The sequence below is a fragment of the Monodon monoceros genome, unplaced genomic scaffold (assembly GCF_005190385.1).
Source record: "Monodon monoceros isolate NGI ecotype Baffin Bay Population unplaced genomic scaffold, NGI_Narwhal_1 Super_Scaffold_4, whole genome shotgun sequence".
In the NCBI taxonomy this organism is placed as follows: domain Eukaryota; kingdom Metazoa; phylum Chordata; class Mammalia; order Artiodactyla; family Monodontidae; genus Monodon; species Monodon monoceros.
In genome coordinates this window covers 68,405,730-68,428,567 of record NW_021703781.1, presented here as the reverse complement: position 1 = coordinate 68,428,567, position 22,838 = coordinate 68,405,730, and the positions used below count along the sequence as shown (strand labels likewise).

The 22,838-nt window shown below is 46.5% G+C and overlaps 1 protein-coding gene across 1 annotated transcript; it reads right to left on the bottom strand.

Annotated features, from left to right (window-relative positions):
* Positions 1 to 40: 40 nt before the first annotated feature.
* Positions 41 to 14,877, bottom strand: PNLIPRP1 (pancreatic lipase related protein 1). The gene is made up of 13 exons (XM_029245722.1): positions 14,870 to 14,877; positions 14,342 to 14,390; positions 13,644 to 13,798; positions 13,040 to 13,165; positions 11,248 to 11,382; positions 10,328 to 10,436; positions 8,697 to 8,816; positions 8,470 to 8,589; positions 6,864 to 6,982; positions 5,821 to 5,950; positions 3,812 to 3,920; positions 2,920 to 3,087; positions 41 to 158 (listed from the first exon to the last, which is right to left on the bottom strand). The coding sequence occupies exons 2-13, from the start codon at positions 14,388 to 14,390 to the stop codon at positions 95 to 97; spliced, it is 1,404 nt and encodes a 467-aa protein (XP_029101555.1). The 5' UTR covers positions 14,870 to 14,877; the 3' UTR covers positions 41 to 94.
* Positions 14,878 to 22,838: the final 7,961 nt, after the last annotated feature.

The following is a 22,838-nucleotide window of genomic DNA, read 5'->3' as shown; positions in this document are numbered from 1 at the left end:
GGGGGCAGCTGACACCAGCCACAGATGCTGTGAGCAGATAGATGCATGTACGGATTTTATTAGCATTACACGGTGGCTGCATCACACCTGGAGTTTAACAGGGCATGAGACTGAGCAAGACGTCTTCTCTCACGGTTTCTTCACTACAGAAACTGTATCTGTGGAGAGAAAGGAATCTTTTTAAGTGCTGGGCGTTCTTACCTGGCAAAGGTAATTGCTGATTTACAATTCAAAACGATGAGGGCTGCACTAGGGTGGTAGCTTCAAAAAGTTCCTGGAGGGCAGATTGCCTGGGGGCTTCCAGGGGGAGGGGCTGGCTGGACCCCAGGACAAGGTCAGGGGTCGCTCAGAAGTGGTCCCTGGTCTCTGGGTCCTCTGGCAGCCAGGACTGTGGGCACCCTGGGGCAGCGACTGGACCTCTCACGGCTCTCCTTCTCCACAGTACATGTGGGCCCCCCACAAACCCAGCAGAGGGGTTTACAGATGGGCTCACTCTTGCCCCAGCCATTCTGGGGACCCGATTCAGCCTACAGCAGCTCAAGAAAACACAGCAGCTACAGTAGATTGAGCTCTCGCTAGCTGTCGGCAACCACACTAGCTGATCCACTCACGCAGTGCGCACTTCGTCCTCACCACACAAGTGTGAGGAGGTATCGTTAAGAGTCCTACATCACAGGAGAGGAAACTGAGGCACAGAGGGCTCTCAGTTGATACGTAGAAGAACCAAGATGCAAACACAGGTCAAGCTGACGTTGTGGCCTACGTTTTCTGTGTGGTCAACTTCAAACCTTTCTTGACCTTGCCTTCTAAACCTGGAGTCAGGGGCCTGGCTCTCCCTGGAGTCAGGGGCCTGGCTCTCCCCTTGGGCTGCCCCCTGCTGCCTTCCAGCCATGATATGGGGCTGGTTACTCGAGTCTCAGCAATGGAGTCTTTATTTGTAGAAGAGGGCTTAGCTCCCTCCCATGATTGGTGAGAATCCCAAGTCAATAATGTAGCATCTCATGACAATAAATATAAAAAAGCTTTATAATTAATTTAAAAACAATGCAGATGTAAGTGGTGTGGTTACAGCTCTTCTAGGAAACATGGGATTCTCTCACCACCTGTGAACTCTGAAGCTTCATCCTCTCTCCTCACCTTCACTGGCCCCTCCCCACTTTCTCTTTGTACCTCATTTGTCTTTCCTGGAAGCCCTAACCCTAACCTCCAATCGAATTCCTGTCCTCTGCACCGGAGCCCCGCCCTCAGCAGCCTGGCCTCCCCGTGCCCCTCACATACCTCTCCCCGTCCCTCTGCCCGTCTCCCCAGCACCCTCTTTGGGCCCCTCACGGGGAGTTCTTAGTCTGTCATTTGACCTTTCCAATGAACCATAAGTCCATTTTTCTCAACAGCTATACTGTAAACTCCTCAGGAGCAGGCTCTGTCTTTGCATCCCCTCCTATACGCCAGGCATACCTGGTACTTACTAAAGTCAGAGAGGAAGGAAGGAGGATGGTGTGTGGCGAGAGAGAAATAAAGGGGGGAAACTACATTTTTCTTTTGATACCATGTCACTGGAGGAATTCCTGTCAGCAGGTAGGACTTGAAACCCCAATGAGATGACTAAAAAAATTTGAGAGGGATATGAGAGGAGGTTGGACCAAACTCTTAATTTTCTTTAGTCTCCCACTTATTATAATTTTTTTAAATGTTACTTATTAGCTGTTTTCCTAACAGCAAAATATTTGAATAAGTTGACGAATTCAGTATTTTGACTCCCCAAACTATTATAGTTTGTGCCTGCCGCTCTGTCTTCCTATATTTAAAAATTTTGAGGTCCACCATCTAGCTTCTCTTAGATCGATTCCCTCCAGAGTCGGCGGGCGGGGAAGCTGCCCTCAGGTCATCGGAGGGTTGAGGTGACAGCTGATGTATCTAGAGGGTGCAACGCCCTGGGTGATTTGGTCTCCTACTTTTTTTCCTTTCTTGAATCCACCTGTGAACAGGCATCTCCTTGGGAATGCCTCTCACTTTAAAGATCCCAATGAGACCACCTTCTTCTGACATGATTTTAGCTACATCCCAGGATCCAGGAAACAGGTCCACTTCCTAATGGGACCTGGGTCACTGACCTTAGAGTCCCAGTGTCCTCCGATGGCTGAGAGGAGGCCTCGGCTGCACCCCCAGCCTGCATAGGGCTCCCCACTGGCCTCCTCGACACTGTATTTTCAGTGAGAGGACCTTCTTGTTCCGCGGACGCCCTGCCTGGGCCAGCCCCTCGGTCCTCCCGTCACAGAGACAGGGTGGACCCCACAGGGCTCATCCAGCTGGTGAGACTGCTGTGAGGTCTGCCAACCCACCCCCCTGCCCGCCCCCTGCCCGGGGGTGTGACATTCCCTGGGGCCTGAGTTTAGTGACCCCACCTAACCTCCAAACCTCAATCAGTGACCAAGAGCCCAGGATCTTCTTCTCGCCAAGCGGCACGGGGGTGTCCTGCTGGCCAGACTTGGGGTCTGAGCTTTGGTCATTACCCCCACCTCCCCGCAGACGCCACAGCCAGGGATGCCACGGGTCAGGATGAGGATTCTGCAAGTGTTGCCACCTCAGCCCTCTCGCCTCATCTCAAATTTTATATCTTTTGCTAAAACTGATTTCCTTTTCCTTCTATTATCCTGAACTTTCGTTGATCTTCCCCTCTTTAACTTGTAGCCACTCTCTAACTGACACTTATAACTTTATACCCTTCAGAAATTATTTCTTATTTCTCTTTCTTATTTTTCCTCCTTAGTTTTCATCGAAGGCAGGGCTGTATCACCTGTGCCTGCCACAGACTGTGCTGAGGACACTGGCTGAACCTCAGCTGACTTTCTGGGGTGAGTTTCCATGACAAATGCAAGTCTCTACAAACATCCTTAGGCACAAGCCAGCAAAGACACATACTCCGTCTTGTCCTCTCCCTTCTGCACGGTGATCTTGGCCGCACCCACTTTGGGGAGGGTTGGGTTTACCACGTTGTTGTTCCAAAGAAACTTGACTTTCTCAATTGTTCCGACGTCAATATCCGCGTCAAACTCATTGGAGTGGGTGGAGCCTGGTGTGATAATCCCCCTTGAAACAGAGAAGTAGAAACGTTCCCATTCACTGAAACAAGTTCTAATGACCATACAAGTCCCTGCCTCTCTTTTCTACTCTAGATTAAGTAGATGATTTTTTTTCCAAATTAATTCTCAAATGAAGGTTAGAGAAATGAAAAAGTCAGCTATATGCCAGCAGCCTCAAACTACTATTTATTTTATTTTATTTTTGGCCACATCATGCAGCATGTGGATCTTGGTTCCCTGACCAGGGATCGAACCCGTGGCCCCCTGAAGTAGAAGTACAGAGTCCTCACCACTGGACCACCAGGGAAGTCCCTTAAACTACTATTTAACTATTATTTCCTCAAACGTAAGTTAATTTACCCTCAAAACTTTCCTGTAGAAAACTATATAATTCCTTCATGTTATTTTTTTCTGGTAGAATTATTTGTACAATAACAAGTTATCCACTAGTTTAACACAACAAACACGTGTGACTAGGCTAATCAGGAAATATGATATCTGGGTTAACATCAGATTTATCTTAAAAAATCTGATCTATTGAGAGAGAAAGAATAAAATGCCTGGATTTATAATAGAGAAAAGAACACGTGTTAGCAAAAATCTGAAGTTAACTTCAGTACATAAAGTAAATAACTTAGAATCCATCGATAAAGAGACAACAAGTATGTCAGTGCACGGATGTGAAGGCCATGCGTATCAAGTGAGAGGTGGTACCGAAAAAGGAAATTTACTTGAAGACATTGTATTGGTGAGTGTTTCCCTTATTTCCAAACAAAGCAACTTTGATTTGACCAGTGGCTCTTCTTCCAGACAGTGTTATAGAAACTCCGTATCTCCAGCCTGCACAGGACATAGAAAAGAGTTTTTATTCATGCACAAAATAATTGACAGAAATCTCAGGTTCTTGTCACATCCCTTACACTGAGGCATCGAAGTAGAAGTTCTACATGTTAACCTACGACTCAAACTAGGCCTTAAGGAGAAACACGTATCTGGCAGTGGACCCCTGTAGACTTGCCCGCCCAGTAAAGGGGTCACTAGCCACATGTGGCTGCTTAAATTTAAACCCAAATTAAATAAAACAAAAATCAATTCCTCGCTTTCCCTAGCCACCCTTTAAGTGCTGAATTGCCACATGTGGCTACTGATCACAGCATTGGACAACACAGGGCATTTCCATCATGGCAGAAAGTTCTGTTGGACAGCTCTGTTCTCGAAGGCCAGTACTATGAGTTAAGGTGGAAAGAGAAGGAACAAGGGCTGGTCCCCACATTTGGAAAGGTAGTTCAGGGGTGCAGTCCTGGGAGCCTCAAGGGCAGGGTCTGTGTCTTCCCTCTGCCTCACCAGGGCCCTGGGGAGTCTCCAACACAGTGGTCATCCAGATTTATGTCTGAAGGGCTGTCTTGGCGCCCAGGAGCACACACACATACACAGGAACCTATACACCCTTGACCACACACTCATGTGCACATAAACCCCCACACACAAAAACACACATATACACATGCACACACATTCATACACACCACATACTCACATACACATTCACACATATGTATGTAAAGGCACAGACACATCCTTTGCCTGACTCCTACTTGTCCTTTACATCCTCAGAGGTGTTTTCCCTGCCCCTTCTTCCTCTGATCAGGGCCAGGTCCGCTGTCCTACCATGTCACAGCAGCAAGCCGTCGAGCCAACACACTTGTAGCTGCTTGCTCAGTTTCAGTTTTCTCTGCCGGGTTATAAATTTCATGCTAGGGTGTCTTGTTCATCCCTGCACCACCCCACATCTAGCATAGCCTGTGGCCCATAAATAAATGTTAGTTGAGGAATGAATATATGGTTTTGAATGTTTAATTTTAAAATATTGGCAAGTATTTCGTGCATCACTACATCAGAGGAAGGATTGATTAACCAACGCCTTTTAAAAAAATATGTAAACAGTGATGGAAATGTTCTATATCTTGATTTTGGAGATGGTTACATGACTTTTTATTTATCAAAACTCAGAATTATACACTACAAAGGGTGACTTTGGCTGTATATAAATTATACCTCAATAAACCTGACTTAAAAAACTATATGAGACTTGTATATATTTATGTATTTATATAAACACAGTCTCTTTTTTACAATACAATATCTTAGGGAACTGTCATAAGGCAGGTTGGCACAAAGAGGCTGAAACATGCCTGACTCTACCCTATGCCCTAGCCCATTCAGCAGAATTTTGAGAGGAATTACCCCTTTCTGATCCCCTCCAACCCTCCACCAGAGAGGCACCCCCATCAACGGGCATGAGGGACACATGGACAGAAGGCTGGAAATTGAGGACATTGGAGTTGGGCTTCTTAAGTGGGCTAGATAAGCAAAGAGTTGGTACCAAATAAATTTTGAATGGATAGGACAGGTGCGGATGACACGATTTTTAAAATGCATAGGACAAGGAACTGTGGGGTGGTGAAAATTCTGAGAAGATGGCCACAGAGACAGGTAAATTGCTATTATCCCATTAATTATGCTGTTTGTGTCCACTCATTTCATGCCATAGAAATAAAATGAAAGTAAAGCAGACTCTTTCTAAATCCTTGGTTGAGTCTTAAATGGGGTGGTTTGGGTGGATGTGTCCTTTTACTAAGATGAAATGTACCCACAAATATTTCAGGTTAGAGGCCACCCCTTTACGTAAAACAGAAAGGAAACCTCTTTTACTTGGGTGGGAAATCACAGCGCAACTTACGAGCAAATTTGCTGGAATCTCCTGTGTTCAGGAAGAATTTCTGCTGCTCCTCATGTGTCTTGCCAGCAAATCTATCAGCATAGTGGCCCATCTGCGGGCACCCTTCATCTGGACAGGGGAAGCACTTGTTCTAATGAGAAAGATGGATCCGGCTGTAAGGTGTGAATTTGCCTTTTTATGATCCACACGTCTGGGGAGCAATTTTCCTATAGTCTCAGTTTCCTCTTTCATAACTGGAAAGAGATTGGAATAGATGGTCTCTAAACTAACTTCATCCAGGATGTAGTACCCAAGCCTGATGCACATCACATTAGAACTATTTGGGGAGCTTCAGAAAATATTGATGATGCCTGGGCCCCAGGTTAGATCAAATATGCCTTCCATCGAGTGGTATGCTGGTGAATGACTAACAGGCAACTCTGGGACAAAAAGTCCTGCAGAGTTTATCGATTTCTGTGGTATTCTGTGCCTGTGGCCAACTTCAGGCTATCAACACGATGTCATTGAATGTGGGGTCGGGAATAGATGTTCACACCGGCTCTAGTGAGCCCACATAGGCAGGCTCCGGGGTATCGTTTCGTGCATCTCTCTCCTTGTTGCCGGCTGCACACGGCACAAACTCCCAGCCCAGCGTGTAGAACCCCAGCATCCACCTTTCCTTCTCTGGCATGTAGATTCCTCTCTCCCACATTCCATACTTGCTCCGCCCCTGTCAGAAATGTGCACACTTTCCCCTCCTTCTAAACTCTGTGATTTTCCAGCCAGATTCTAACTTTGCCCCTGCGGGAAGCCTTCCTAGATCATTGAATTGACTGCTCGACTCTCCGATTTCCCAGAATCTTCCGCTCCCACATGACTCTTCTAGAATTTTAGCTACCTCCTGCCTAAGGCTTTTTTCCCCCTCCACTCTACAGAACCGTGAACTCTGACATGCGGTGCAAAACAAGTAGGGGATGATCAGACCCTGGTGAGAGAGTACTGCAGATCCCAACGCAGCAGGACAACAGCCCCACCTTGGGACTCAAGGTGGCATAATAGCTTACAGACTCAAAGTCCTTGTAGGAAGCGCAGGGGTACGCAGCGAACCCATCGGGATTGAGGATGCTCTCCGAGTAATACTTGTAGCTTCTCAGGTGATTGCAAGCCACGAAGTCCCGGGTTCCTGGGTAAGCAAAGAGGGAAGTCTGCACAGGTGGTCAGGACCCCATGACAACTTCTCTGCCTCTCTCTCCAAGTGGGATGGTTCCAAAGTGGGACCATATTTTGAGAAATTGAAGATTAGTCCAAAATCCAGCCACAAAATGACAGTTAACATATAAAGGCTGCTTTCTGTGTGCCGGGCAATGTTCTGAGCACTTTACATGTATTGTCCCTGTAAGCTTCACCTTTCCTCAGAGATGGGTAACATACCATCCCTAATTACAGAAAGACATACAGGCTACAGCCTCAGATTTCAGATTTCAGCTAGGAAGTGGTGGAGCTGGGATTTAAACCCAAGCCCATCTGGTGCTTGAGCCCAGGCCTCTAACCTCTGTTCCATTCTGTGTCCCAGGCACCAGGCTGGAGGTCCTCGAAGACACAACCGGATGTGACTTGACCTCCTAGGCATGACCAAACCCGGGCAGGGACATTGTCATGCCATGTTTAGGTGAATAAAAAGGAAGGTCAAGTAGCTTTAGGTGGCTTTATGTGAGCATGCCTTTCACTCTCATGTCTTGTTCCTTCTTAGAACCTTCCTTGGCTCCTATAAATTCCTGCCAAGTGGCAGATGTCCCAGCACGCATTCCACACCTGGCCTGAACTTGCTTGGCCGTTACTGATGGGGAGTCTAGGCTACTCTATCCGTGCAAAGCCTCCTAAAGCTGTGAAAGACAAACACATAGGTCCTCATCCTTAATAGTTGCTTTGATGGTGTCCATACTTGCCAAGCCATTACGCTCACATTCAATAAAAGTCTTTACTCATTTGAGTTAAACCTGTGTGGTGCCAAATGTTGAGTCTGGCTGAAAATCTCACCTGTTCATTGCCATTTTGACCTTATTAGATACAGAGTCAGAGCTGTATCTGCAAGATGCCCTTTATCCCAGGTGTGCTGATCAATGATAAAGAATAGCCACCTTGAGTAGCACAGTCTCTGCTCTAACCTTCCTTACCCGTGATTGCTTCTTATTCTTTCCCCAACATAGAGGAGTGGTGACTCTCATGTGAATGGATTTGCCATGGACATGATTGGGAATTTTGTCTATGGAGCTGTCTATGGAGTGGAAGCCAGTTATAAGCTTGAACCATATCACTGACTCCCAAGGGACAATTGGCAGAAAAATTCTCTTAGATTCAGGATATTTACTTTTATGGTATTTCCTTCCTTTATTAGGTAGCTATCAACTGATTGTTGGAGTTACAGCTTTAAGCAATGGTTTTGCAATTCTTTGTTGCTTGTTCACTCCAGGACACCACACAATGTATAAGGAAGTAAATCAGCAGAGCTGAGATATAACAAATGATACGTGGCTACATTTTTAAGAAATAAGATCTAGAAGGGGGGATTGTATATTTTCAAAGAGCAGTGTGTTTTCGTTGTTAAGATTTGCTGTGGGAGTGGCGTTGCTCCCCCAGGGAAGTGATGTCCCCACTCTGCTCTGGCTTTACCTGCCCAGATGCCATCTATGTCCACGATCTGTGACAGGGCATTCTTCTTGCATCCGGGCATTTCCTCTCCTCCGTTTGGGAAGAAATCAAGGTGACCCACCAGTTGTTTCGTTCCAAAGCCTGAAATGTTTGGAACAGCAATGAGCTTTTCATAATGCAGGGCTCTCATTAAAAGCACATGCTCTCACAATCGCACGTGATTGCAGCTGGAACGTGGAGGGGCTCACCCATGAATGGGATCAGGGGAGCTGCATCCGTGTGGATCACATCAACAAAGTCAGCATCGGAGGGATCAAGTCGGACCTCTTCAGGAGTACCCTCGAAACTTGCTTCTACAGGATCCAACCCTAAAAGAGATGGCCAGTGTTGCACACAATAGGCCTGGTTATAGGTGCCAGCAGGATTGAGGTTGTACAGTTGTCCAGGCTGTACGCTACCTAACTCAAGGGATGCCATACCCTGGAGTTGTGCAGTGCCATGGCCGGGGTATTGAATATGGAGACATTGAATCTCAGTCATGCTCATTACATTCCAGTGGAGTGGATGGAGAAGGGCAGGTGAGCAAAGACATTTAGATTTTGTTTAGGCAAGGGTTTTTCTCCACATCAGATTCTCCCACTTACTTGTATATCTTTCTCCTTCAACATTCTCTTTCTCTTCCCAAGTTTGAAGGAAAAAGGGGCGAAATAGTATGGTATCACAATTCAAAACACAAATTCTGGGACTTGGGTACCTTGCTCCAAATCCCTACTTGGCTATTTTTTGAGCAAGTTGCATGACCTTGGATGAATCACTTGACTTCTACACTTCAGTTTCCCCTTTTATAAAAGGGGGTAATAATAGAGCTATAAGATTAAATGAGATAATATATGTAGCATTTAGCACAGTGCCTGGCACATCATTATGGGTGTATAAGTAAATATTTAGAATTATATCTCTTATATCTCTGTTGTTTCGTTCCAAAGCCTGAAATGTTTAGAACGGCTATGAGCTTTTCGTAATGCAGGGCTCTCATTAAAAGCACGTGTTCTATATTTCCTTCTTGACAGGACTCCTAGATTTAACAATTGTTTTTGAAGGTTTCATCAGAGCAGATGAAAAGGCACGAACATAATTGTCTGTTGAAACTAAAAGGGAACGTTCTTATAAAGGTAGAGACTTGAACCAAGACAGCAGAACCGGGATTGAATGTCAGTCCTACCACTGATTAGTTGTGTGGCCTTGGGCAAGTCATTTGCTTCCCTCAGCCTTTTTCTTTAGTCCTGAGGATTAAATGAGAAAACGTAAAGCACTTTGCACAGTATTTGGGATAAGCAGGCACTTAATCTATGCTTACTATAATTATTATATTAGCATTATAATGACTATATTGGTATATTTTGTGGTTATAATTTAAAGGCTTTGCTTGGGTTAAAAGGATGCTTTTGGTGTGACGGTGTCTGGGTTTCTTCTACCAACGAAGGCAGTGGAAGCAACATTTTTGTGTCCTATTCTGCCCTTGACTTCAGAGAAGGGGAAAGGAATGACATTATGGACTTGTCTTAATTATGTTTGCTCACGTTCATGCTAGCCTTACTCTGCATTTTCCTGGGTGTTCAGTTCTGCTGAGAGACCCACATCACCAGAAAATGGATGGGGACAGAGGCGGAGGAAGTAAAGAGAACAACGACACCACTTTCCCTGCCACAAAGATAGGCTTCTGGGGGGGCTTCCTAAAATGCTCTGTGCAGACTCTAACCGGCTCTGCCACAGCCAAGGGGATGGACTCTTTGGGCCCAGCTCCAAGCTAGGCTGCAGTCTTGTATACGTTCTGGGGCTACTGGGGACCAAACCTTGGGCCCCAGCCCTCAAGTCTTACCTGTAATCCTGCCCAGGCCTGGAGTCTTTCTCCCTGCCTCTCCTGCCACGTGGGCCCCCAGGCTGTGGCCGATGAGGTGGACTTGGGAAGGTAAGTAACTGTAGTTCGACTGGAGAGGGAAGATTGTCTTTTCAGGACATTTCTGTGCTCTGGTTTTTGCAAACCTAATGCCGGTACTCCTCTGCTGAAAACCTGCCACTGCCCGTAAGATCAAGCCCAGCCCTTTACGAAAGCCTTGGAGCTCTTCTGACTCAACACCTGTTTTTCTAGACTCTTTTCTAGCTAGACCCTTAGTGGAACTTTCAGGCCCTCAGATATGTCGTAGTCTCTCACCTCTGGGTCTGGTTTAGCCTCCTCTTCCTGTTGTCATGTCTCCCCAACCACGAGTCAGTCCAGTTCACATCGACACAGCTCAGCCATTAGCTCTCAACTTAGACGTCTCTTCCTGAGAGACATCCTTAATCACCGACCCCTGCTCCCCAGACTGGATTAGCTGCCCCCTGACCCCCACACACGCTCCTATAAAGCCTGTAGCCACCCTTCCCCCTCCCCACATCAGAACCCTGATCACACTCAGTGGTCCCTGTAAGCTCCCCCAGGGCCTTCTCTTTATTCCCTAGCAGAGCTCCTGACAATGTGCCCCCAAATATTGGATGAACAAACAAATGACACAAATTCAAAGTATTCACACCTGTTGGTCTCAGAGATGTTCACCCAGAAGTACTCATTTATTATAGGTGTACAGTGCCTTGAGCACAAACACCATAGGTTTTGATTTGAGGTGAGTTTTAGAAGTAAGACTCCAATAGAAATATCAATTCTTTCTATTTCCTCTTTAAACATGTAACCCTCAGCTGTGTCTTTACCCAAAAGAGACCGGTGGGTGCTGTGTGTCCCCTCGCAGCCCAGCCACCACTCACCTTGAGCATGGCCAGCATCTGGGCCACCTGGGCGCCCACCACACGCGCGTTGTTGGCAGCCTGCGTGTAGGTGGTCTGGGAGCCTCTTTTCCAGTCCACGCAGATGCAGTTCACCTTCTCCACCTTGAACATGTTCTGGTGTTGGAGAGACACCAGGGGGTTATCGTGGGGGCTCATGAAACCGCTTCCAACCAGAGCTCAGAAATGGTCGCCGAGAGTTACCACTGGCTGTCCTTCTGTCTCTTCCTAGCTGGGGCACTGGGATGAACTCGACTTTGTTAGGAATCCCGTTGCCGATAGGAGTTATCCCTCAGGGCAAAAGCTACAAGAAAGGCAAATCGATTCCCTCTCTAGTTCGTAGACTAATTAAAAGCTGACCACTCTCTGGTTTTCTTCGACCAGATTCAATCAGGTTGATTCAATAAGGTGGCTGAAACCAGGGCATCATTCAAAGAATCCTATTTCGAAAAGAAAAGGTCTCAAGTGCATTCTCTGGCAGCCAGGGTCTAAATGACCTTGTGGATTTGACTGCTAGGGGTCCTTTCAGCCTCTTGGCAAAGGCTGGGCTTGCTTCACCCCAGGCTGCTGGGTATTTACGAAGTTTTAAGGTGGGAGGGAAGTGTCACTATTTTTGCAGTCAGGACAGCACAGTATTTCATGGAGGAAACACACTAAAGATATTTTAAAAATAGAATTGCACTGATTTAAAAGATATTGAAGAATTCTGAAAGGGAAACTTCTTCTTGGATGTCAAAGGAACTGATATATCCTTAGAAGCTCTGCCGGGCAGGACGTATGACCAGCTGGAGTCTAAAATGGTACTATAAATTTAAAATCCACCTAGAATCTTTTCACATATATGACGCTAATATGTGTGATCACACACACACGGATACCAAAAACCGTTTTCTCAGGACTTTTATTTTTAAAGCAGCCCTGAGGAATCTCTTACAAACCTGGAGAATTTGGGATGTAAACTATATCTTACAGTTTATACATGAAGATACTTATTAATGATGGGACAGAAGCAATACCAAGAGTTAAATGGCTGGTACAACCAAGGTCAAATGCAGAATGATTTTAATTTTCAGGGTTTGTAACTTTTCCTGTTGACATTTTAAGTCGGAGGGTGGAAGACAGGACGCTAGGGTAAATTCTTAGGTGTCAGAAAAACGTATTGAATCAGTGAACACAAGACAAGAAGGGATGATGGTACATCATGTGTATTTGTGTGTGCGTGCCTCTGCACATGTGTTTTTGTGTGTATGTGTATGTGAACGTGTGTTTGTTATTCTGTTGTCTGTCGTTCTGAGCAAAAGATGCTCTATTACAGTGGGTTTGGCATTTTCTATTCTGCCATTTGGGGCACCCAGTCAGTCGAAGCTCTCCGTATCTCAAATAAATGGTCATAGCACACATCTCTGACTCTCAGGGAAGTGGGAAAGACTTGAACAAAAAGAACATAGTCCTGCTTTTATAGGAACACAAAGTAGCCTCACTGAAATGGAAGCAGACAATATTTAGGCTTCATTTAACCAGAAATGAGAGGACAGAAGTGTTTGTTCATGCCTCAGATGCCATTGCTTCAGGCTACAGATGTAATCTAGAAACTTGGAAGGGGATTCTTATTTTGGTGAAGAGGCATTTTTATTGCATAAAGGTACCTCGAGACGTCAGGATTTCCTGTTCCGAGCTCACTAATTGAGATTGCGTAAAGGGAGGTGGAGACATTAGTGGGAAGCAGTGGCAGCTGCCCGCAGCGCAGGCCACAGGGGTTAGAACCAGGCCCTACCTTGCACATGTCCACCAGCCAGCTCTCATCTCCCTTGCCTATGAAGCCGTGGATGATGAACCGGGTCTTCCTGTCTGTTTGGAAATTGGATGCCTCAATCGTTGATGGATCAGAGGGAATAAGAATCTGTGACAAACACAGAAGGGTTCCGTGTTTTTGCAGCCCAGCCACTTTAGCCTGTCTCTTTCTTCCCCATCTCTGCCTGTTCCAATGCACAACCTTTCAAAGTTTAGCAAAAAGCCACCTCTTTCAGGAAGCCCACCCTGACCTCTCTTGCCCTGCTCTACCTTCCCAAGTCAGGAATCACTGCCTCTACTGGGTCTGGATTGTGGTTCATGGTCTTACACCTTCCATAGGTTCTTCCATAAGCTCTTTGCCCAACACCAGAATCACATAAATAGCTAGAGGTTCTGACAAATGTGAACCATTCACTCATTCAAGCCAGCTTTTTTACCGGAGACCTACTCTGTCCAGGTCTGGCTAGGCCTGGGGGCAGCTGGCGGGACCGGGTAGAGGCAGAGGGTACAGAGGTAAGAACTCCTGGTCCCCCGGTGGGCACAGCCCCTCACCAGTTACAACAATGTTAAAATGGCAGAGGTCTCACTTGAAAGTTGTTTGGGTTCTCGTTGGTGTAGAGCAGGAAGCGAGTCCCGATGTTCTCAGGGCTCCAGGGGAGAACTTTCAGGGGCCTGATGGTGGTCCCAGCCCAGGGCTCAGAGTCAGAGAAGCACCCAATGGAATCATAGCAAATTTCCTTTCCTGTAAGAGAAAAGATGACCCTGCTCAGGGGTTAGCTCCCAAGGCTGGCCTGGTTGCTCCCCTGCTTGGGGACAGGCTGAAGACCATGCAGACACTGGCCTCTGTCCCATCGACTCTCTCCTTGCCCCCTCTCCCCCCGTGCCCACCTTCTGATCAGGGAACAGTCTCACTTAATCCCACAGAGACCTCTCTTCTTCGAACCACCATAAAAACTTAAAAGTCCTGTGTTCCCTGCGTAGATCTTCCGATAGTTTTATTTGACTAATGTGATAATGGGCACTGGTAAGTCAATATGGTAACCCAGGCAGGTGTCTAATGCTTTATCTGGAAGAGTCTGGCCTCAGGCCTCCTGGACATGAAGGCAGGTTGGTGGGGAGAGGCTCTGAGACGGACTCGCACAAACTGCAGCCCCACCCGCGTCTCTGTGGAAGCTTGGAGCTGTCTGCAGCCGCTGGAAGCCCTGCCGTGGCTGAAGCTTTCTCTGGCCAGTGCCGAGATGATGGGTTTATGCCCTTCCCAAGGGGCAGGTGGGATGTGTTTTACCTTTGGCTGCTCCCAGCAGGAAAAGAGTGAGTGTCCAGATGCTCACCATCTACAATAAATTCAGATATTTGGCCTCACCAAAAGCATGACCAGAGCAGTGAGCAGACTCCAGAATGCAAGGCTCGGGCTTCCCTGGTGGCGCAGTGGTTGAGAGTCTGCATGCTAACGCAGGGGACACGGGTTCAAGCCCTGGTCTGGGAGGATCCCACATGCCGCGGAGCAACTAGGCCCGTGAGCCACAGCTACCGAGCCTGCGCGTTTGGAGCCTGTGCTCCACAACAAGAGAGGCCGCGATAGTGAGAGGCCCGCGCACCGCGATGAAGAGTGGCCCCCGCTTGCCACAACTAGAGAAAGCCCTCACACAGAAACGAAGACCCAACACAGCCAAAAGTAGATAAATAAATAAATAAAAATTTAAAAAAGTAACTGTACCATTTAAAAAAAAAAAAAAGGAATCTTAAAAAAAAAAAAAAAGAATGCAAGGCTCTTTGCCCCACCTCCCTCCTTCACAGCTGGCGGGAGACTTACCCTGTTGGATGTTCTAGGGCTTCCTTCCCTCTGGATCAAGTGCCCGGGCTGTTTTCTTATATTCAAGCCTTATCAATTGGACACTGCTTCGAGGAAACAGCAGGTGATTATAGAACATACTGTGTGCACTTAATAGTTTAATCTGCCCAAATACACAAAACAAGGTTAATAATAGAGGCCAAATCTTCCCACAAGTCTGGGAAGATGAAAGAATGCTTGATTAAAAGGAGGTGAAAGGTCTCTAACTTTGCGCCTATGTACATGTGCCTGTAACTATGAGCTGAGTGGGCCCCACTTTCCAATGTTTTATTTTATCACCTAGTACAAGTCCCGCTGAGGACACTGCAGCAAACTCTAATCGTGGAGGGCTGTGTTTCTCACTTAGAATGGCTGGAAATGCCCTTGCAAATCGCTGACAGTGAAAGGAAGTGTCTAAGAAAACCACCTCTTTCTTTTTGTCTGTCTGTCTATCTCTGTCTCTGGCAGTCTAGTAATACTTGAGCACATGAGAGTCAACGGCCCCCATAACAGCCTCTGACCACAATCTCCCACTAACTAGTGTTCCAGTTACCTATTGCTATGGGATGAACCAACCCAAAATGTAAGGGTTTAAAACAATAACAATTATTATATTATCCTGCTATAATTTGGAATAGCTGGGTTCAGGAGCCCATAAAAGCCCATGTCACCAGACCACGTAATGTCTGTCGAGTTTCCTCAGACCGTCCAAAGTTTGCACACCTGTCCTACAAGACTCTTCCCTCTGAGGCTGTCATGAATTACCCACTGACCCAAGCATCTGTGAGCAGCTTGTCTGGTTCGCACAACAAGAAGATAAGCCTTCACATGGCAAATGCCATTGGTGCCCTACCCCGCCCCCAAGTTAAATATGCCTCCGTGTCAAAGTTCACTCTGCTCCTGAATAATCAGGACACTGGGGTCCAGGCTGGAGGGCCCTTCTATGAAGAAAATGGAAAAGACTTGCCCTAGAGTCATAAGGAATAGCAGACAACAGTTAGTGAGGCTTAGTATGTGCAGTCAGAGTACTTTCCATGTATTACCTAATTTAATGTCTTACAACAACCCCAGGAGGTAGGTACCATTATTTGCCTCCCTTTACAGATGTGGAAACAGAGGGACAGGTCTTTCATTGCCTATAAAGTCACACAGCTAATGAGTGATGAGATGGGATTTGAATCCAGAGTGAAATAAGGAGCTGCTGAATATCAGTTGTTCTGAGCAAGTTATCAACAAGGTTTGTTGAGTGTCAATCCACTGCAAAGAATAGGGGAACTACTTACATAGAATAAGTTGAAATAGAAAATAAATTTCCCCCTTCTCCAGACTTCAGCCACCTGGTTGACCTAAGTGATGAGGTATTCAAGCTTTGGAAGTCTGTTCATACGGTCCAGGCAGGTGCTGGAGCACTTGACAAAGACCATGGAGAAGACAAAGGCATTTATGCTTTCCTTTGACGTTGCAGTGCTGACGCAGGACGAGATTTGTGATAATCTAACAGTGGGTAAAATAGGTAATTTGGCTGATAGGAGATGTCAGATGACTCTGTCTGCCTCCTGGACCTCTTCTCTTCCTGCTGTCCACTTGACCTTCCCCACATGACCACAGTGGCCTCCGTCAAACATGCCAAGTTCTTTTCTACTTCAGGGCCTTTGCACTTACCATTCCGGTGGCCTGAAACTCTCTTCCTTAGACCTCCATTGGGTTGGCTCCTTCTTGTCATTCAATGATTAGTTTAAATGTCACCTCTTCAGTGAGACCACCCCTGGCCACCTTTGAAGCCCCTCCACTGCCAGTCTCCCACCCGATCCCTAGCACCTTATTTGTTTCCTTCTCATCACTTTGTCACAAGTTATAATTATCTCTCTTGTTTTTCTATTTATTTGCAATCTTCCTTTTCCCACCTAGAATGCTATTCCATGTGGACACAGACCTCATTTACTTTGGCCACTGCTGTGCCCTCCACCTTCTAGAACCTGACACTGAAGTGGTTATAAATTAATGAAAGAAAGAATGTACATATGAATAGAGTTCATAGACATTTTATCCTTATTCTCTGAGTGGATTTCAGTCCTGGGAATGGTGAGAGGGCACAGTTCTAAGGAGGAGAAAAGAAGATGCTGTTCTTCAGAGAAGCAAGAATATAAACATCTGATTAGATTTAGGAGAAACAATCATCACGTGATTGTCACAGGTTCCCCAAAGGTCAGGCGCCCATGCCTACCTCCCCCTCAGCTCACCTCACTGCCAAGTTCATCTGTGGGTTCCACGCTCACCCCTGCAGAGCAGTTAAATGGTTGAAACTGCCTTAAGGTGATCAGAGCTCATGTGACGTCCTCTGGGCAGGAAAGGAAGATTTAATCTCCAACAGCCACTCGTGTGGGGTGGTGAGAGCAAGTGTGGGCTCCAGACACTCAAGGGGAGAGGCATGGGCATTTAGGGCTTAGTTTTTCTTTTTTTTTTTTTTTTTTTTATAAATTTATTTATTTATTTTTATTTTTGGCTGTGTTGGGTGTTCGTTTCTGTGCGAGGGCTTTCTCTAGTTGTGGCGAGTGGGGGCCACTCTTCATTGCGGTGTGCAGGCCTCTCACTGTCGTGGCCTCTCTTGTTGTAGAGCACAGGCTGCAGACGTGCAGGCTCAGTAGTTGTGGCCCACGGGCCCAGTTGCTCTATGTGGGATCTTCCCAGACCAGGGCTCGAACCCATGTCCCCTGCATTGGCAGGCAGATTCTCAACCACTGCGCCACCAGGGAAGCCCAGGGCTTAGTTTTTCTTTCTTAAAAAAAATTCTTTTCACTCATGTTTGTAAATAGGTAATATATGCCCCTCTACATCTGATACAATACAAAGTTAAAAATGATGCTTCACCAGCTCCTTGTGTGTCCTTCCAAGATATTCTATCCACTATGAGTATATATATTATATTTTATTTAAAAATATACAAAATATAAATGATTAACAAATCCTATACATTATTTTGCAAACTGATTTTTAAAAATTAATTATTTTATTTTTGGCTGTGTTGGGTCTTCATTGCTGTGCACGGGCTTTCTCTAGTTGCGACGAGCAGGGGCTACTCTTCATTGCGGTGCGTGGGCTTCTCATTGAGGTGACTTCTCTTGTGGTGGAGCAGGGGCTCTAGGCGCACGGGGATTCAGTAGTTGTGGCACGTGGGCTCAGTAGTTGTGGCTCACGGGCTCTAGAGCACAGGCTCAGTAGTTGTGGCACATGGGCTTAGTTGCTCCGTGGCATGTGGGATCTTCCCAGGCCAGGGATTGAACCCGTGTCCCCTGCATCGGCAGGCGGACTCTCAACCACTGCGCCACCAGGGAAGCCCCCTGAATATTCTTATACATTTGTCTTCTGGATGGATGGTGTGTCTGTAGGATAAATTCCTACAAGTGGAATTTAAGGAGCAAAAGATATGTACATTGAACATGTTGATAGTGGTTTCTGCTCCTTGTGTATGTTGGCTACTCTCTCCACCCCACCCGTGAAACAACAGTGAAGGAGAGACCATTAACTATTTAAACAGTAACTTTTTAGAGGTATGTTAGTTATGGGGCTTTTGTTGTAAGCAACAGAAATCAATTCTGGATAGTTAAATTTTTTTTAAAAGGAGAGATTTGTTGGGAGAATATTGGGGCATCTCATGGAATCCATGAAGTTGTTGAACTGTGACACCCAGGGAAACCCAAGAAATGAAACCACTCTGGACACCTCGGCAGGTCGTCCTCAGATCCCCTCCACCCCTCTGTCCCTGAATTAATTAGCAATGGGATATGGGTCCTATTGGGAAGGCCTGGATGTGCACCAAAAGATGGAGGTGAAGTTGTGAGCTGGGCACCTTCAGCAAGAAGTAAGTGGTTCTGTAGTAGTAAATTTAGCAATCCTAAATCAACTGACTCTACTTAATTTGTACCAAAGTGCACAGTTAGTGGCTCAGTGCCAGTGGGCAGGGGATTTGAAATAATGAAGAGATGATCTTCTTGAGTTATCAAGAGTGACTGGCAACACTGGGGAGTGGATTTGCTGATCAGGACTGTTGCATTATGTTAAGATAAGAAGAAGCAACCCTGTATTCATGAGCATTAGTTGTTCAAGAATAAGTGTGCTGTATCGAAGCACTTTGTTTTCTACAAACATCAAAAGCAAGTGAACCAAAAGGGCACCCTCACTTCTGACGACAGCAGTGAGGAAAAGGCAGTATAAGAAGAACAGAGGGCTTCGCTGGTGGCGCAGTGGTTGAGAGTCCGCCTGCCGATGCAGGGGACACGGGTTCGTGCCCCGGTCTGGGAAGATCCCATATGCCGCGGAGCCGCTGGGCCCGTGAGCCATGGCCACTGAGCCTGCGCGTCTGGAGCCTTTGCTCCGCAATGCAAGAGCACAGCAGTGAGAGGCCCGCATACCGCAAAAAAAAATAATAATAATAATAAATAAAATTTAAAAAAAAAAAAAAAGGCGGCCAGAGTCTGGAGCCTGGGTTGACCCATTGCTGTGAAAAGCCTCCTGACACCTGACCTGTTCCTTCCCCAGCCCCAGGCTTCCCCGGGTGGAGAAACAGGTTAGATGATGACAGATGGATTGTGAAAATGGTCACAGTTCTTTACCCCCTCCCCTTCCTGAAGCTGCCCTTTGCCATGTGATCTTTCAGCTTCTTCCATCAATAACTGGAGTCTATTACCCCACCACCTGAATCTGGGCTAGCTGTGTGACTTGGTTTGGCTATTAAACGTGATGGCAGCAACATCTTGGAGCAGCTCAAAACCAGCCGACCTCTAAGTATGTGAGAGACCCAGACAGGATAAGCTGCACTTCTGACTCAACCCACTCTGACGGCAGACACATGAGTGAATCCAGAAGAAACACCCAGTTAACCTGGGGATTTGTGAGCAAATCTGTCTAAAGCCACCGAGTTTAGTGATGATTTGTTATGCAGCAGCTAACCAATACAGAAACCCAGCTCAGCCAGGCCTGGGATTCAGAGAGAGCAGCTCTCATTGCACTCACTGTCACCATTCTTGGGTACACAGAATCAGACGAGCATCTATTCTTTTCTAAGACAGTGAGAAAACTCCCACATCTGTCAATACACACTGTGCTCTAATGCACTGGCTCTTGATTAAATGTCCTGAGGGATTTAATTGGACAAAGCCCCTAGCAAGACTGGGGTCTAAGCTGCTTCTCCTTTAAAGCCTCTTAGACCAGTTAATTCACTCCACACTAGATGGAAAGATTCCTGGGCGAGGCTTTTAAATAAGAATAACAACTGAAATATGTTGAATGAACTTATATCCTGGTCAGATTCAGGGAATTAAGGCAGGACTCATGTGCCTACAAATCTGTGGATCTCTTCTGAAAATGGGACTTCATTTCCACCAGACAGCTCTCCTGTCTTCAAGATGTCTGACTCCTTGAAAGTCACAAAGGTGAAGAATGAGGTTGCCAGCCATTATCTGCCATGTCCACATATCCAGATGGAGCTGAGTAGCTGCCTTCCTCTAGCCAGTCAGCTCTGTCCTCGTTTTCTCCTTCAATTTCAAGTTCACAATGTACAGATAACTTGTCATCTTGTAAGAGAACGATCTTGTAAATTTGAGGGGAGGAGTAGGTTGGTTCAAGCTGGGTTCTAGCAGCCCCTTAATTCCAAAGAAGTTTTTGTGCTGAAAAAGCTGTTTTCTAAGTCTTTTTCACAGCCTGGACACTCACCTGCATTCGTTTGAACCACAGCTCTAAATATCCCTTGAACTGGTTGAATGTCTCCCTGTGTTTGTAGTAACAGAAGTGGGGGGTGCAAAACTTTGCCTTATCATCAGTCAACCATTGACTTCTTTCTTTTTCTTTCATCAGAGATGCCCTGTCTGTGGGATGTGAATTCAGGTTCTGAGTGTAGCTCAGACTTCCCAAAGCCCTTGAGGGCACTGGTAGATTCCACCCGTTCTTGTGGGCTGGCTAACAAGTGAAAGTCTCAGGGCAGACAGACCCTGGTGCCAGCTGGGGAGAATTAGGCCCAAAAGTCTGCACCCTCTATAGGAGCCCTGGTAATTTCCAGAACAGCCCCAGCTTCCAGGATCCCAGAGTACCTGAAAGTTCTGGGCCAAGTAGAGCAGGATTTAGATCAAGAAATGGATCAGAACTTGCATTCCATGCAAGTACCAATTGATTTAAACCCCAAACATGGGTCAAGTCACTGCCCTTCTCAAAGCCCTTTGGGGGTCTCTGCTCATCACTTAGGGAATCTTCCATCATCTGATGGTCATGGACCTTCAGAAGCAGGCACCGGGTTCCCCTTTTGCTCACAGTGTGTTCTTCGTGCCTAGCAGAGTGCCTTACACACATTAGGTGCTCAACATGTGCTTGTCAGAGGAATAAATGGTCAATCAAGCCCAATCTGGTCCCATCTCCTATGACTCTCCTCTCTGAACATGGTCTACAAGATGTAACACACTGCAGTTTGCCAAACACTCCATGCTCAGGTACTATACTTTTGGACAAGCTGTCCCCTCTATTGGAATGCTCACCCCTTGTCTTATTTTAGGCTCCCCTGAATGCAGAGTCTGAGATAAGGGCTTGGGTGCAGAGAGTTTATCTGGGAAGTGACTCTAGGAAGCACGAGTAAGGGGAGTGGAGAGTAGGAGGAAAAGTGTTACTGGGGATTGACTCTGCTGCGCAATCTGAACCACAGAGAGAAAGTGTCAGAATTGTTCATAGGATGGGCACCTGGGGCACAGGCTACCCTACCCTTGGCCCCCTACACTCCTTTGGGAGGCTTAACCCCCTTTTCTTTCCCTTTACTTACTTTATATAGCCTTTCTCCATCCTACCCCTGCTCTCAACGTCTCTCCCCAAATCAAATGCCAACGCTTCTTTCCTCCCAGGATAGTAACTCGTACTTCCTGACACTGTTTCATAACTGTTTCCTTGTCCAGCTCCCTCATCAGACTACAATCTCCTGGAGGGTGAGAAATGTATTTTATTTATTTTACACCCTTCGTGCCAACAGCAGTGTCTGGAATATAGTAATGGGGGCTCCATAAATGTTTGTTGAATTAAGTAATGTATTTAATTCAGTTCCAATGAGGAAATGACCAAGCTGGTGTCATTTCCAGAGAAATCCAAAAAGGAACAAGGTGGGCCACTGTGGTGTCTGCTCAGATCCCTTCAGGAAAACCTGCTGCAGGACCAGAGATGACTGGCGGTCCAGCTGCCGCCCCTTGGGTCCGCAGGGCACTCACACAGAGGCCACACTGCTGCCAGCTGCCTCAACCCATGGCTGAGCATGGCATGGGTACGAGAGCCTGTCTACTCCTGCCTGAAGTAGGATTCCTGCCAAGGGTCACCTTCCCCTGGGGACTCCCCATCGACCTGGCTAAGACTTTCTCAGACATTTGCTGAGGGCTGGGGCTCTTCCCACCCAATCTTTCCTTCCTTTCCCCTCTCATGGGTGTTAGACCTGCACTGAGGTCTGAAGTTTCTCCTGCCTACTCCTGCTCTCTCCTCTTTCATCCATCACAGACATTTCCCTGGCGTCTGATTCTCAGAGGGCCCAACTGACACAGACACAGAAATAGACATGGCCAAGGATTTGAAAGAGAAAAGTTCAGATTAGAACTGGAGACTCCCTATGTGTCAATCCTCCTGAGATGTCGATTAAAGACGATGGAAAAAGTGGCAAAGGTGGGTACTTATCATGTGTGCCCACCACCATCAAGAGGGTCACTTTGGACCTGGAAGCCTGCCTTAAGTGATAAGAATGACATCAGTAATAGTAATGGGCATGACGTCAGTATCAAGTAAACAATATTCCCAAGTTCAAATGCCAGGTAACATGTAGCAAAATTCAACAGTCATTTGTGGTTTTTCAGACCAGCTCCAAATATTGGAACTTAATCACATTATCCAAACATTTCATTGGAAATAATGGACATGATGGCAAAGAAAGGAATGTAGT